Source organism: Trachurus trachurus (assembly GCF_905171665.1).
Source record: "Trachurus trachurus genome assembly, chromosome: 18".
Lineage (NCBI taxonomy): Eukaryota > Metazoa > Chordata > Actinopteri > Carangiformes > Carangidae > Trachurus > Trachurus trachurus.
The window spans coordinates 10,733,594-10,750,191 of record NC_139909.1 but is presented as its reverse complement, the minus strand read 5'-3'; the positions used below and the strand labels follow the sequence as shown (position 1 = coordinate 10,750,191).

At 40.6% G+C, this 16,598-nt stretch overlaps 1 protein-coding gene across 1 annotated transcript; it reads left to right on the top strand.

Annotated features, from left to right (window-relative positions):
- Positions 1-1,648: 1,648 nt before the first annotated feature.
- rab1ba (zRAB1B, member RAS oncogene family a) lies at positions 1,649-12,144 on the top strand. Its single transcript, XM_083993454.1, has 6 exons — positions 1,649-1,953; positions 6,447-6,519; positions 6,687-6,782; positions 9,346-9,441; positions 10,839-10,970; positions 11,674-12,144. The coding sequence occupies exons 1-6, from the start codon at positions 1,940-1,942 to the stop codon at positions 11,866-11,868; spliced, it is 606 nt and encodes a 201-aa protein (XP_083849580.1). The 5' UTR covers positions 1,649-1,939; the 3' UTR covers positions 11,869-12,144.
- The last annotated feature ends 4,454 nt before the right edge of the window (positions 12,145-16,598 follow it).

Below are 16,598 nucleotides of genomic sequence, written 5' to 3'. Positions count from 1 at the left end.
GTTACAATGTGCATACAAATGTGACTTTAAGTGAAGAGGTTGTGTAGTATGAACCATCTTTAGTCACCACTGTCTCATTTCTGGTGAAACAGTAACAATCTATGTTGATTCATTGTTATTTACTGGACTGTGGTGACAACGACTGTGACTGAAAAGAGGACTGATGACACTGATCTGGGGTCAGTTTGTGTTTGTTTAAAATGTTGATATTTTTTTATTCTTGCCAACTGTTTTGCACATGTAAGCCTATAATATGTTTGCACTTGCAAAGAAAATAAATCCGTTTATTTTTACAATTGAGAACATTGTGGATGGTTTAAAATAACGTGTCAAAAATCAAAATTATGAAATGTTTGTGTTTATCTGAAACTGATTCATCAAGAATCGAAGCAAATCTTAATCTTAAATGGTGAGTAGACAAAACATCAAACAGGAAGAAGTGACATTATTATGAAACTGGAGAAGATAAGAGATCTGACAAATTATGACTGTATTTCATAACTAATGTTCATTTGGACACAGTGTATCCTGGTGGACATGGGCATTAGCTTTATTTACATGATCATGTCAATGTTAATTTTGCCTAACAGTCGAAATACCTAACATAACATGAATAGACATTTTATGTCCTTTTGTAGTCTGTTTAGCTTGCTTTATAATGAACTACAAATCCCTAAACCCCCTTTATTTATATGATCATCATGTCAATATTAATTGGATTGGACAGGGGATTTTGAATTAAATACTTTGTCAACCTTTATCTATATAATCATGTCAATATTGACTGTTTCACCTGGGCCTAATAATACACAAATAGATATATTTTTGGTGCTTTTGTTGTCTGTTTAGCTTGATTTCATAGGACACAATTTAACATGGGATTTTGGATTAAATACTTAGTCAACCTTTATTTATATGATCATGTCAATATTGACTGTTTCATACACAAATAGATATATTTTTGGTGCTTTTGTTGTCTGTTTAGCTTGATTTCTATAATGAACTACAAATCCCAGTATGGTCATGTGACAAAATTATAAGGCTTTAACGTGGGATTTTGGATGAAATTCTTAGACAACCTCTATTTATATGATCATTTCAATATTGACTGTTTCACCCGGGCCTAAAAATACACAAATAGATATATTTTTGGTGCTTTTGTTGTCTGTTTAGCTTGATTTCTATAATGAACTACAAATCCCAGTACGGTCATGTGACAAAATTATAAGACTTTAACGTGGGATTTTAGATGAAATTCTGAGACAACCTTTACTTATATGATCATTTCAATATTGACTGTTCCACCCGGGCCTGAAAATACATGAATAGATATATTTTTGGTGCTTTTGTTGTCTGTTTAGCTTGATTTCTATAATGAACTACAAATCCCAGTATGGTCATGTGACAAAATTATAAGACTTTAACGTGGGATTTTAGTTTAAATTCTTAGACAACCTTTATTTATATGATCATTTCAATATTGACTGTTTCACCCGGGCCTAAAAATACAATAAATAGATATATTTTTGGTGCTTTTGTTGTCTGTTTAGCTCGACTTCTCCAATAAACTACAAATCCCATGACGTCGACGTCAGTCATTTTTCTTTAGGGACACGTTACTCTACGTCACTTCCGCACCTGCGCGGCCTTCATCTTAAAACTACTCGCTAGCAACGGACACTGAGGAGCTGTGTGAGAGAGAAAAAAGGCAGTTAATATACTTTACACCTTTACCGGGCAGAAAACAGGGATATGTCCGCAAGAATCGAGGATATATGAACCAGGCCGAACAGGGGACGGTACAACAGCAGCCCATTTAAGTGCCTCGGATAATAACCGGACCTTTCTAGTCATCTTTTTTTTTCTTTTCTTTTTTTGTTGCCGGAGTACTAGGAAGGAAGAGTCGAGTCACCGACAGAAAAACATCCAGAGTGAAACCATGAATCCTGAATAGTGAGTTTAACATCAAACATCCCCACTGTAAAAACACCTTATTTTGTGTTTCGTCTTTTTGTTTAGCTACCTTTTATCAAAATGCGTCAGAAACTTAGCATTAAACATTAGCTGTGGGTTTTTTTTTGTGTGTGTGTGGTGTAACGTTAGCTTTACTCCACGGAGGTAATGCTAAGCTAACAGCCGTTGAAATGAATGGCAGCATTAGCTACGAGCTAACAGGGCGCGGACCAGCTCCTTTAATGTGTCGGTTTGTCTGTGGACGTCGTCAGCTGACAGCTCCTTCGCCGTCGTCGTTGTTGTTGTCGAGCCGTGACAAATGTAAAAAAAAAAAACACACACACAAAAAAGCTAACGAAGCATCCTGGTGTCGTTTGAAAAAAGAAAAAGAAAAATGTGTTTGAGACTGCAGCCGTAGATTAGACTGGAAAACGGTAACAATGCGTGAAGTAGCACGGTAACAGATACATTTTTCCTTTTTTTTTCTCTTCCAAACGAATCTTTATTTATGTGTCCAACAATGAACAAAGTGCAACAGTAGGTATACAATACATACAAACAGATATTTCCTAATAGCAATAACACAAATGGGACAGCATGAAATAAGAGACGAAAAAGAACATTGACAAACAAAATGAAATAATAATAATAAAAGATAATTAAATAAATGAACAAATAGGAACAATAGAATCTATATAAAGTGGCAGACAAACTTAAATAAGGTATTCTGAAGAAAATTAAATGGCTGATGAACATTTCTCATTATTATTATCATCAATATGTTTCAGAGACTCAAAAAACAAAATAAAGTTTCAGTGAAACGTAAATGATGGGGTTGTTTTGGACATTTTTCATTTGTCCGGTAACAGATGAGGGCTGTGTGTGTGACCTCTGACCTGGGTAAACAACTTCACCCCCCATGTGTTTTTTTTTTTATCTTAAAGACACGTCCTCTGCCTTTATGGGCCCAGTTGCATAATCTACATATATTATTTAACCTCCTATCTGTCCGTACAGGTCACCAAATTCGGCATATCTCTGTTTATTAATGTTATATTGCACTTTTCCCCGCTATTTATTCACCGACGTGCTTTGAACGTCTCACCGGCCTGTTTCTCAATCATGTTGTAACTAATGTGCTATCTGTGCTGATATCTGAAGCCCAGTTGGCTGCAGGCTGTAAGGACAGGTGATACGACAGGTAGCAGCTGTTGGACGGACGACCCTGTGAAAGGTGGAGGTGGACACACCACGCCGGCGTCCCCTCTGTCGGCAGTAGCACATCCTCCAAAAAAACCCGGTCTAACGAGCTCCGTGAACGTCCCACACCCTTAGCAGACACACACTTTAATGTCCCTGCTGTGTGTGTGTGTGTGTGTGTGTTTACTGACACACTGGCTCAGCTCGTCTCTGGTTAAATATACCTTCTATATTACCTACAATTACACCCACGTGGTGTCATGGCATAATGCACCTGGCCCACATTATTTAAATTTAAACATACTTGCAAAACCAATTATAAATGAATAATGACTATGGGCATTTATATCTATGTACTGTATATGTAAAAGTGACTTAAATTAGCTTTTTAATTAACATTCATCCACTGCTGTCTTGTTTTTAACATCCAGTCTTGGTGGACTGGTTTCAATAGGATCAATTTGGGGTTCCGATTTAATTAGATATTAATTAATTTAGAGATATTTCAGTCTTAAACACCAATTTTGCTCGGTTATGAAAGAGATTTTCTCAGAACTAAGAAAGATGTAGCTCTCTAACCTGGTGCTTTATCAAAAATATCAATTGTTTGCTTTAAGAATTGACCCAAAAGCAGTTACATTAATGCACATTTATTTAATACGACCCACTAACCGTGCAACTCTATCATGCAGATCTAACAGAGGAAGCAAATTGCAGACATTAAAAGATTGATTGATTTTATGAATCGATGTCAGATCTTTTCAATTAGGGTTGATATGAATCTGGAAAAACCCCAGCCCTACAATGATGATCATTTATATCTATATTTTCCTATGTGAAAGTGATTAAATGTTCTGTTCAATGAACATTCATCCACTGCTGTCTTGTTCTTAACGTCCAGTCTTGGTGGACTGATTTCGAAACCCGGTTATTTACTATAATCTCAACAAGGACAGTTATGAGTCAGGTGATGTGAAACCTGAGAGTTAAAAAAGGGGGTTTATCATCTGGTGCCAGATTGTCAGGTATTTTCCAAACACCCTCCTCCTCCTCCTCCTCCTTATTAGACGTGGTGGAAGTTTAGCTGCACTGGTGTTTTTACGTTATTGTCAGAAATACCAGAAGTTTCAGCTCTGGTGTGTTGATAGTTTTTATCTCTGAACAACTTTCAGGATGTCGTTGAACATTTTAAATCTTTTGTGAGAGGAGAACGTGTGTGAGCAGAAAAACCTGATCATCTTCTACAAAGTAAAAGTGTTTTGGCACAAGTTTTGAACACATCACATGACACACACAACATCCTGTCTCAGTGATGCTGTTGCTGCAGTGATTGTGTTGTCACGTTTGCTGCCACATCAGGCCGAGGATCGGCGGCGGCGGCATCGCACCACATCAACACGCAGCCGTGTGGAAATGTGACCTGGGCTGATTTTGCAACAACGCTGCTGCTGCTGCTGCTGCTGCAACATTAGTGACATATTGTCAGTCGATTGAGTGTCGGGCTGTGATAAACACACACACAGTCTCAGTTTCCTATGACACAAGAATAGCCCTGGTCGGGTGGTGTTGGGTAATTTCTCTACAGCTGTCTGGGGGAGGTTGTTTTCTGCCCCGTGGTTGGTCGGAGGGTCGGAGGGGTTGTTTTTTATTTATTTATTATTTATTTTTGTCGGGACAGTCTGTGTCTGTGTCAGTGTCGGTAGTGAGGATCAGAGGACAGAAAGTCGTGTTTACGCCCGTTGAGCTCAGGTACGACCTGATCAACCTGCTGCAGGTTCCAGATCAGATCAGCTGCTGCTTCACCTCTTGTTTACAGTTTGTTGCTCCACAACCTCCCTAACGCTGTGGGATTTATACTTTTATTTACGTATAAAACTTTGTTATTGACAACAAATCAGAAAAATGCGGCAGAAATGTGATTTTTAAGTAATATTTAAAGGGATAGTTCAGCATTTTGGCAAATTGGCCCATTGTCCTAATCCCTATAGTCATAGCAGTAGGTTTGTTACTTTTAATTGTCGGTGTAAGCTGTTTTTAGAACGGCGGAGCAGAGCCGTGAGCTGCTCAGAGCTATGCTACGGAGGCTAATGGGATTTCTTGGTTCCCCTCATCAAATACACAATCCAACAACTCCAAAACGCGCTGGTGGACAAGTTGTGACCTGCACATTCACCACAGACAGAGTTGTTTTAGAGGTAAATTCATGCAAAACCACTGATGCCCGTTCCCGTCGGGGGCAGTTTTGCAGCAAGCAGTCTCTGCATTTACCTCTAAAACAACTCTGTCTGGTAACATTCTGTTATTATCTCATAGCGTGGTGAATGTGCAGGTCACAACTTGTCCACCAGAGCATTTTGGAGTTGTTGGATTGTGTATTTGATGAGTTTGATGAGGGAAACCAAGAAATCCCATTAGCCTCCGTAGCGTAGCTCTGAGCAGCTCGCGGCTCTGCTCCGCCGTTCTAAAAATAGCTTGCACCGACAATTAAAGGTAACGAACCTACTGCTATGACTATAGGGATTATGGCAATGGGCCAATTTGCCTAAATGTTGAACCATCCCTTTAAGCGTAATATCCTCAGATAGTAGGTTTTTAAAGGCCAATAGAAGGACAATGAAACAAGAGATTATTTAAAAAAAACGAGCATATACAGTAAATGTATCCTAACAGAAAATTGTCCCATTTTAGTGAACCACAAAGTCTCTGATAACCTTATCTTGAGTTACAGTCATGCGAAAGCAAAACAAACAACCTTATCGTGCTCATAGTTTATGAATGAAGTCGTGTTGCACTAAGTTTACACTGATTTAAATAGAGATGATCTCAGGTACAGACTAGAGTGGTGTTAGATGATGCAGCCTCAGTGTGGAGAGGGAGAACACACGTTTCTGATAATGATCGGTTATAAAATGTCCCATTAATCCGACATCGACTTGTCAGTAATCAATACTTTTCTCTAAACCAATCAGAGCCTGTTTCACCAACAAACACACCAGTGAACACACACACACACACTACTGTCGTCAGCTCCGAATGTGGATCAATCCTCCGCTGGAAATAGTCCCAACAAACGCTCGTTGATTTCCTCCTGTTTGAGTGACGCTGTCTAAAAAAAACCTAAAAAAAAAACGCAGCTGTAGCTAAGCAACACGTTTGTGAGGACCAGGAAGTCACATCTTCTCATCGTCAACAATGTGTTGGTTCATCTGTGTGTGTAGCAGTCTGACCTGTGACATCGTCGGTGTGTGTGTCAGGTTGTGTGACTTTAACCAACTGCTGTGTGTGTGTTTCAGTGACTATCTGTTCAAGCTCCTGCTCATCGGAGACTCTGGAGTAGGGAAGTCCTGTCTGCTGCTGCGCTTCGCCGTAAGTCCTCCCTCCGCCTCTCTGAACGCCAAACATCTGGTCTGACCTCACACATCTGGTCTGACCTCTAACATCTGGTCTGACCTCTAACATCTGGTCTGACCTCACACATCTGGTCTGACCTCTAACATCTGGTCTGACCCCTCTCTTCCTCCCTCTGCTCACAGGACGACACCTACACAGAGAGCTACATCAGCACCATCGGAGTGGACTTCAAGATCCGCACCATCGAGCTGGACGGCAAGACCATCAAGCTGCAGATTGTGAGAACACACACACACACACATGCATACACAGCAAAAACTCAAAACCTTTCCAAGACTATTTGTCTTATTTCTAGTCAAAATGTCTAATTTCTAGTCAAAACTAATCTCTTTCCACTTAAAACAAGACTCATCACCTTAAAGCAGAAGTAAGTGGTCCGGTCGTTTTCGCTAATGCTGCGTTCCAGGTAGGCTTTTGAAATCATAAATTACAGCTTCAAGTCACAACTTACGACTTTGTAGCGTTCCAGGCAACCCACTCGTGTTTTTCCGACCTGTTTTACCGGTGAAAGTCACTATAACGGCCACTCGTAACTTCCGACCCGTGAAATCGTACCAGTACGTCTTTTTGTACAGTCTATGTACCAGATCGAACTGGTACGACGTCACAGGTCGGAAAAAAACGAGTTTCCTTGAACGCACCATAACAGTCCTCGTCCCTACGTCACCACATTCACGGCGTTCCTTGGCTGCACACACAGCCCTGCATGCCGTTCTCTCTCCTCATTGGATAAAAACTGTAGGATACGATAAATGTTTTCTCCTCGACTCAGAGCAGAGCAGAGTGACTGACAGACCCGTGTTTCGGTCCAAACACTCTATGTAAGTGATTGCTGTCGGAAGATATAACTATTCAAGACTTATATTAACACAAATATATCACTCACTTCTGCTTTAAAATGAACTTGTTTTTAGATCATTTTCACTTGTTTCAATCAGATTTTCACTTGAAATAAGTAAAACAATCTGCCAGTGAAAGCAAGTTTTTTTGTGCTTTTAGTAAGAAAGAAAAACTTGCTCCACTATCAGATTTTTCTACTTATTTCAAGTGAAAATATGCTTGAAAGAAGTAAAAAGTGTCTAAAAACAAGTTACTTTTATGTGATGAGATTTGTTTTGACTAGAAATGACATTTTGACTAGAACTAAGACAAATATTCTTGGTAAGATTTTGAGTTTTTGCAGTGCACACACACAAGCCTCACCTGAGCCAGGGCTTAAGTCCAACCATTGTTATGAAAACACACTAGAGAGAGGAGAGAGGCCGAGCTGTAACTGGAGCCGGTTGTAGTTAAGGGAACAGACTGAGACCTACGTATACTGCTGCTCTCAGATCAGCCTGAACCGATAAAACACAGTCTTTTCCTTGTGTTTTCTTCTCCGTTTACAAACTGGGATGTCTGAGCTTTATGTCATGAGAAGGAAGCGGCTGTACGAGGCTGATTGAGTTCACATGACACCACATCATAACTCCTTCACTGACCAAACCAGAGTGAACGACACCGGCCTCTTTGTGACCGTGGCTCTAACAGTGATACTTCTGTTGTGTAACATGTGAGCAGTGACTTTGCATAACAAATGATGCACGTTAATACCAGACATGTAAATAAACGGTTACACACACACACAAATACAGAGAATATGATGTGTGTGATTTAGGTTTGTATGCATCGGTCTTTTACCAGAGAGCACAGTGAGTAGTTATGAATGATATAGCTAAATACATACTACCCCCTTATTATATATGGAGAATGTAATAAAGATACGCTTAGTATGAACCTAAATATGCTAATATTGGTATTATAAAATTAAAGATTTGATATATATTGGGGAAAAATAGAGCTAATCGATGTGATAAATATATATTATATGGGCAAAAATTGTAAATTTCACTTTCACTTCTGTGCAAAATGGATGATGTGATTTTTGTTGAGTGTCTTTACATTGTGTGAATATGATTTGTTGGACACAACGCTGCTGACGGTGCACCTTTGCACCTTTATTGTTGGATCAATCACTTACAGTTTCAATTACATTATTGATTTAATATCACATCCCACATGTATAATGATATGACTGTAGTTTTATAGAGGAATAGTGATAGAATTCATTTTACACAACAACATAATACATGATAATATTATCTAACAATAATAATTCTAAAAACATGAATAATAAAAATACAAAATCATATTTGTCAGTCAGAGTGAATGTATTTATATTGGATTATTATTCTTTTTGACCCTGGAGGTTCGAGTCCATCTGTCCGTCCAACACACAAACACACACACACACAGAAATAGATTAATGACTATAAAGCTGTTAGACTTTGGCACAGAGCTGCTGCCAACAACATCACATCAAAGTTTCTGTTTTTATTTGTCATAAAAGCCCCAAAATAGAAAAGTGACGATTCCCTCGTTAGATTTTTGGGCCAAACGAACAGAAACAGAAACACTGAGGCTGAACCGAACTGTTCAACTTCACATTAACTCCACTCTGCTGCTGTTATTAACTCTATTACTATTAATTATTTCACATTAAAAACCCTCCACAGTTGTTTCTAATAGCTGTTGTCCCTTATCTTGATCTTAATCCTGAGTTTAATTTCTTCCTCTTAACTAAATCGTAACCTGTGAACTTGTGTCCGATGTCGACTTCCTGCTCCCTCTCACTGTCCCATGTGTCTGTTCTGTCTGTGCTGAGGAACAGACTCTAATGTTCGATCCCCTCTGTCTTCTCCTGTGTCCCTGTGTTTGTCTCCGTGTGTGTCCGTGTCTCAGTGGGACACTGCAGGTCAGGAGAGGTTTCGCACCATCACCTCCAGTTACTACCGAGGAGCCCACGGCATCATCGTCGTCTATGATGTCACAGATCAGGTGAGGTCACGTCTTTAGAAAGACTTTGCAGCCCTTTACCTTACCTTATCTTACCTTACCTTACCCAATCTTACCTTACCTTACTTACCCTACCTTACCTTACCGTCCTTAACCTTATCTTACTTTACCTTACAGTCCCTTTCCTTACCTTACTGTCCTTTACCTTACTGTCCTTAACCTTACCTTACCTTTCTGTCCTTACCTTACCTTACTGTCCTTAACCTTACCGTCCTTTACCTTACCGTCCCTTACCTTACCTTACTGTCCTTTACCTTACCTTACTTTACCGTACCTTACCTTACCGTACCGTACCTTACTGTCCTTTACCTTACTTTACTGTCCTTTACTTTACCTTACCGTCCTTTACCTTACCATACCGTACCGTCCCTTACCTTACTGTGCTTAACCTTACCTTACCGTCCCTTACCCAACCTTACCTTACTCACCCTACCTTACCCTACTTTACCTTACAGTCCCTTTCCTTACCTCACCGTCCTTTACCTTACCTTACCTTACCGTACCTTACCTTACCTTACCTTACCTTACCTTACCTTACCGTACCGTACCTTACTGTCCTTTACCTTACTTTACCTTACCATCCTTTACCTTACTGTCCTTTACCTTACCTTACCGTCCCTTACCCAACCTTACCTTACCTTACCGTCCCTTACCCTACCTTACCTTACCTTACCGTCCTTAACCTTATCTTACCGTCCCTTACCCAACCTTACCTTACTCACCCTACCTTACCTTACTTTACCTTACAGTCCCTTTCTTTACCTTACCGTCCTTTACTTTACCGTCCCTTACCTTACTGTCCTTTACCTTACTTTACCTTACCGTCCTTTACCTTACCTTACCGTCCTTAATCTTACCGTCCTTAACCTTACCTTACCGTCCTTTACCTTACCTTATCTTACCGTCCTTAACCTTACCTTACTTCCTTTACCTTACCGTCCTTAACCTTACTGTCCTTAACGTTGCCTTACCTTACCTTACTGTCCTTCACTGTCCTTAACCTTACCTTACCGTCCTTTACCTTACCTTATCTTACTGTCCTTAACCTTACCTTACTGTCCTTTACCTTACCTTACCGTCCTTTACCTTACCTTATCTTACTGTCCTTAACCTTACCTTACCGTCCTTAACCTTACCTTACCTTACCTTACCTTACCGTCCTTAACCTTACCATCCCTCACCTTACCGTCCTTAACCTTACCATACCTTAAAAAGAAAAGCCTTGTAAACAGATGTAGCAGCTGTAGCAGCTGTAACAGCTGTCAGCTGTCTCTCAGAGTTGACCCAGTATGTGGTTAAACAGTTGGTAAACTGTGCTGAGCTCCAGTTTTGAGTCTGATACTGACGCCGTCATCTCTTCTCTCTCTCTCTCTGTGCAGGAGTCGTACAACAACGTGAAGCAGTGGCTCCAGGAAATCGACCGCTACGCCAGCGAAAACGTCAACAAGCTCCTGGTGGGAAACAAGTGCGACCTGACCACTAAGAAGGTGGTCGACTACACGACGGCCAAGGTAGGACTGCTGCGTCAGCGTGAGAGAACAAACAGGAAGTGGGCGTTTCCTTCCTGTGTCACAGTTACAAGAACATGATTCTGTTAATTAGGACAAATTCATAATTCATAATAATATAACGCCAACAGGCTACATTTACAGGGTTCTTACGGATCCTTAAAAAGTCTTAAAAGGTATTGAATTCATTAATCTAAAAACAAGGCCTTCATTGGCATTAAAATGTCTTAAATCAATTTTTCCAGAGTCTTAAAAATGTTAACACATGGTAAGTGGTATTTTATGGTTGTAATTAGTCTCAAATCTCAAAATAATTGGTAACATTCCGACATAGAGAAGTTAGTGGCGGCCGTCAACGCTAAATTTCTCACCGCCACCAGCTCCCGAATCAGTGTTTTTTTTTCCGGACTTTTTATGCATTTATTTTGAAAGGACAGCTGGAAAGAGACACAATCCAATGTTCATGTAGCAGTCACTTTACCTTGGATCACATAGGAAAGTGGGTAAAATTGTCCCTAACCCTATGTAATTGATGTGGGGTTTTTCTTTTTTTTCTCCTGCATTTGTGTTTATTATGAAGTCGGTCTTAAATTTAATTTCAAGTGGCTTTAAAAAAGTCTTCAAAAGTCTTAAATTTAACTTGGCTTAAGCTGTAGGAACCCTGATTTAGCTCATCTTCAATCAAACCTTTTATTTAAAATTTCAGGAGTTCGCTGACTCCCTGGCGATCCCGTTCCTGGAGACGAGCGCCAAGAACGCCACCAACGTGGAGCAGGCCTTCATGACCATGGCCGCCGAGATCAAGAAGCGCATGGGCCCCGGGGCCACGGCCGGCGGCGACAAGCCCAACCTCAAGATCGAGAGCACGCCCGTCCGGCAGTCGGGAGGAGGCTGCTGTTAGAGAGGACGAGCTGCGCCGCCACCGCCACCGCCACCACCACCTTCACACTGACATCGGCCCCTTGTCTTCTCCTTCTGTGACCCCTCCCCCCACCACCATCATCATCATCACCTCATCGTAACACACTGTAACACACCGGCTCCTTCATCATCATGATTCGTCAAACACCAGACACTGCAAAAACCCAAAACCTTTCCAAGAATATTTGTCTTATTTCTTGTCAAAATGTCTCATTTCTAGTCAAAACTAAACTCTTTTCACTTAAAATAAGACTCATCACCTAAAAATTAACTTGTTTTTAGATAATTTTCACTCGTTTCAAACTAATTTTCACTTGAAATAACTAGAAAAATCTGCCAGTGAAAGCAGGTTTTTTGTGCATTGTAATAAGAAAGAAAAACTTGCTCCACTATCAGATTTTTCTACATATTTCCAGTGAAAATCTGCTTGAAAGAAGGAAAAAGTGTCTAAAAAACAAGCTACTTTTTAATGTGATGAGTCTTATTTTAAGTATAATGAGATATGTTTTGACTAGAAATAAGATATAGATATTCCTGGTAAGATTTTGAGTTTTTGCAGTGGTGGAGGAGAAAAAGAAGAAGGAGGCAGTGAGGGAGACACTGAGAGGACAGAGAGAAAACACATGGAGAGAGGGGGAGGGGGGGATGATTTAGAGGAGAAGATGAAGTTTAGAGTTGACACACACACACACAGACACACACACACACACACACACACAGGTGCGCTGTAGGTGCAGTGTACAACAGTAGGAGGTGTTCCTGTGTTCCTGAATAGCAGCAGCTCTGACTCATCGGTGCCATTTATTGATGAGGATCCAGGGGAAGCCTCCTCTTCCTCCTCTTCCTCCCCCTCTTCTCCCCCCTCCTCTTCTCCCTCCTCTTCCTCCTCTGCTCCAGGCTCTTCAGTTAAGTCTTAACCTCATTTATTCACATTAAATCGATTCATCTGTACAGATTTAACAGCAACTCAAGAGTTTCTCTGTACGTCGACGATGCTCCGACTCGTCTCTCCGTTGTTGACTTTGTGTACAAACACACACAAAAACACACACACATATACACATACACATACACCTGTGTTTATTTGTGTGAACACACCTTGAAGCTCTCAAAAAAGTACAAATGTGTTCAGACTCTTTGACTCAGACTGAGCTCAGAGCCAGTTAATGTTAGTGAAGGGTCGTCGTCTAACCTCGGTGTGACCCCCGTCGTTACACCAGGAGGAAGAGGAGGAGGAGGAGGCCCGGTTAGTTTCACATGGGGGTGTTAGAGCTGAGGAAGAAGAGGAGGAGGAGGAAGAGGAGGAAGAAGCTGTAACATGAACTGTTAGTTTGTCTTTTCAGTCGTCGAAAAGCTTTGTTTCGTGCGCAGGAAGAAGAAGATGAAATGTGACAAAACGCTGTAACATTCAGCGCCGTGACCTCCACCAACCACCGTGACACTACACATGACAGGAGTCAGAGGGCAGATGGAGGAGGGGGAGGAGGGGGAGGAGGGGGGAGGGGGTGTGTGTGTGTGTGTGTGTGAGTGAGAGAGAAAGAAAGAGAGAGAGTGTGTGTAGTAATAGAAGTTAATTGGCAATATCCTGCATTGATCTTATAATTACTGTTTTATTATTGTTGTAGTTTTATCGTTTATTTGATTTGTGTGCAGATGAAGCCGGGATGGAGATGTGGTGGCGGTGGTGGTGTCGTGTTGGGTGGGGGGGCGTGTCTGTTTCAAAAGTGGGCGGGGCTTAACGAATAACGTCCTTCCTTCCTTGCTTCCTTCTTTCCTTCCTTTAAGGAGGTCGTCGTTTTCTTCTCTCCTCCGCGTCGCTCGTCCGGTTTGTGCCTCTTGTTTTACTCCGATTGTCTCGGTCTCGGTTTGCGTACACGGGCCTGAGGAAGCCACGAGAAGCAGATGTAACGTTTTTTCGTGAAGTAAAGCCGACTGAAGCTTTCATGATGGTTTAGCTGAAAAAAAAACAAACAAAACAAAAAACGGAAACTTGTCCTCTGATAAGCAGCAGAAAGCTCTGGAGGAGGCTCAGTAAGTGGACCTTGAGTTCAGATGTTTAGGAGGAGGAGGAGGATGAGGAGGAAGTCCAGTAGGATCAAACTAGAGCCGCTTAGTTTCTCCCTTTAGCGATCGGACTCGTCTTAGTTTGACGTCAGAGCTCGGCGACGCCTTTTATCAACCTGAGACGGTGCGAGAAGAAGCATCAGGACCTTGTTGAAGACTTTTTTTTTTTGGACTCAGTCTGATCGTGTCTATTGCGTGTGTGTCTGTTTGTGTGTTTGTGTTGCGTTCAAAGGCGTCCGGACGTTCAGGGACTGACTGGTCGTAAGGTTTTTCGGACCGGATATGAAACTCCCTGCTCCAACGTCGTCGTCGTGAACCTCCTCTCCCTCCTTGTTCTCACCTGAGTGTTTCAGGTACTACGACTCGATGACGTAACTAACCACCAAGAAAAATGTAGCTGCGATAAAATGCAAATTTTTTTTTCTTTCTTCATCATCGTCCTCATCTTCATCATCATCATCATCATCATCCTCCTCCTCCGTGTGTGTCTTCTGGTCAGAGAAGCTTCATCGGCGTCGGTTTACACGTTTATTTTTAACTTTTCCTCGAGCTGAACTGGAACGAACGCTGTAGTAGTAGAAACTCACAGTCGAGGGGGGGGGGGGAGCGAGAGGGAGGCAGTGTGTGTGTGTGTGTGTCTGTGTGTGTGTGTGTGTGTGTGTGTGTGTGTGTGTGTGTGTTCACATAGCGGGGAGGGGGGTCGTGTGTAACATTCCCCAGCTTTTCAAGACGTGTGTTGTTGGTCTCACTTGAGTAGATGCAGAACAAAAAGCATTTTAACACACAAACACATACACACACACGTCGTACGTACGTATACTGGACATTTTGATGACTGATTTATTTCCTTTTTTTTTTTAACGAGTCTTGATGTTCTACTGATTTTACTGTGTCATTGAATACTCTACTGTGTTGTCTGGTCTAGGGGAGTTTGGGGGAGGGGGCAACTGGGTGGGAGTGGGAGTTGGGGGAGGGTTTATCGGGGGGTATTTTGCTTTTGAATGTGATTCTGATGAAACTGCTTGACTTTTTTCTCTTCAGTTCTCTTTTTTTTGTATCGGTTTGGGTTTGTATCTCGTCGTTTGCACACCTGTTCATTCGTCGCTGTTCATTGGCTCAATAAAGACCCTCACCAGGTGTTTGTTAATAATAATAATAATGATTAAAATAAAAAAAACTACAACAGCAGCAACAACAAAAAAAGCACTGGGCGAGAACTTCCTGTCACTCACCCTCTGTCTTCTTTCTGCTCGGCGCTGTCTCTGCTCAGTTTGATCATGTTTTCTTTTCTTTTTTCTTCTTTTTTTTCTGTAAATATTATAAATATATATATATCTATATAATAAAATGATGAAAAACATCGACATCAACACGAGAGCTGCTGTGGTGTTTTTACTCACCTGTACCTGAAGACATGAAACTGGTACAATGGTTTTTTTGGTTGTTGTTTTTTTTTTACCAATAATGAGCTCCATCACTGAAACTTCTGTTTAGATTAATGTTAAAATATTGTCTTTTATTTTGACTTAATTATTTTTTTTAGAAATATATTTAGTATATTTTGTCCTTAAATGGAACAGTGTAACATTTGCATCATTAATTTTATATGTTACATTTCTTATTATGGCAGATTGAGTCCTCCATGCTTGAAGTTGTTCCCGGAAGTCCACAGGAAAAAATAATATTCACCATATTTCCATCCATAAGTAACACATTGTTTGACGGAAAATTTGATTGTAGCTTTCAAACACTTCATGTAATAAAACACACAGAAACAAATCTGAGGTCTGTGGTTTAATTTGTGTGTTTTTAGGGCGTTTTAAGTTTGAAAACCACTGATCTCAAAATAAATATGTTTATGTTTCTCACTAAAAGCACCTGAAACAGCTGTCCTCAAAATGACTCTGAACTTTAAACAGAAAACAAATGATAATAGAAAAAAATATTATTTACAAAGACAAGACAAAACTGATTTTCTGCTAATCGACAGTTATGATCAGTCCAGTCAGTATCAATGTGGATTTGTTCAGTTTAATAATGTGATTTTCTGTGGTGCTTGTAATCGTTGAGTGTGATTGTAAAGTTTCACTGTTAAAAATATTTTTAACATATAGTATAGTTTCCCTTTAAGCCTTGAGGCCATCGTCACATTTGCCATCGGTTACAGAGACATAAACATCTGTGAAGAGAGTCAGTGTAATTCAGATCTGATGCATAGTAAAAGGTTATCAAGCATTTATTAATATTTTCTAATTCAGATGTTTTAAATTCTTGTTTTTTGGACCTTGATCAGACAAATGAAGCCTTTAGTATCTATGTATTTGAAAATATTGGTGCCCCCTAGTGGCAGCATCAAAGAATACACAGAGTGATGATGCTGCTGCTGCTGCTGATTCACATGAATCTGCTTATAACCCTCGACGTGAGGCCCCTGTATGGTTGGAGAAGTACAAATAATTGCACCGATGTTGGTGAATGTACCATTAAAACATTATTAGATTAGTGTTTATTTATTTTTAAGCTGATGAATGGATGTGTTGACGTTATTATATCTTCCATTTCATTATCCCATTGAGTGAAGAACTGTAATTGAATCCCGACCACACTGTTGCCTCGGCGAACACACTGTAGATTTCCTCTCGTCCA

What these genes read in the sequence shown, in the direction of transcription:
- rab1ba (XM_083993454.1), top strand. An exon ending in GTCTGCTGCTGCGCTTCGCC is followed by an intron (nt 6,520 to 6,686) that starts GTAAGTCCTCCC and finishes CTCTGCTCACAG; the next exon opens with GACGACACCTACACAGAGAG. An exon ending in AGACCATCAAGCTGCAGATT is followed by an intron (nt 6,783 to 9,345) that starts GTGAGAACACAC and finishes TCCGTGTCTCAG; the next exon opens with TGGGACACTGCAGGTCAGGA.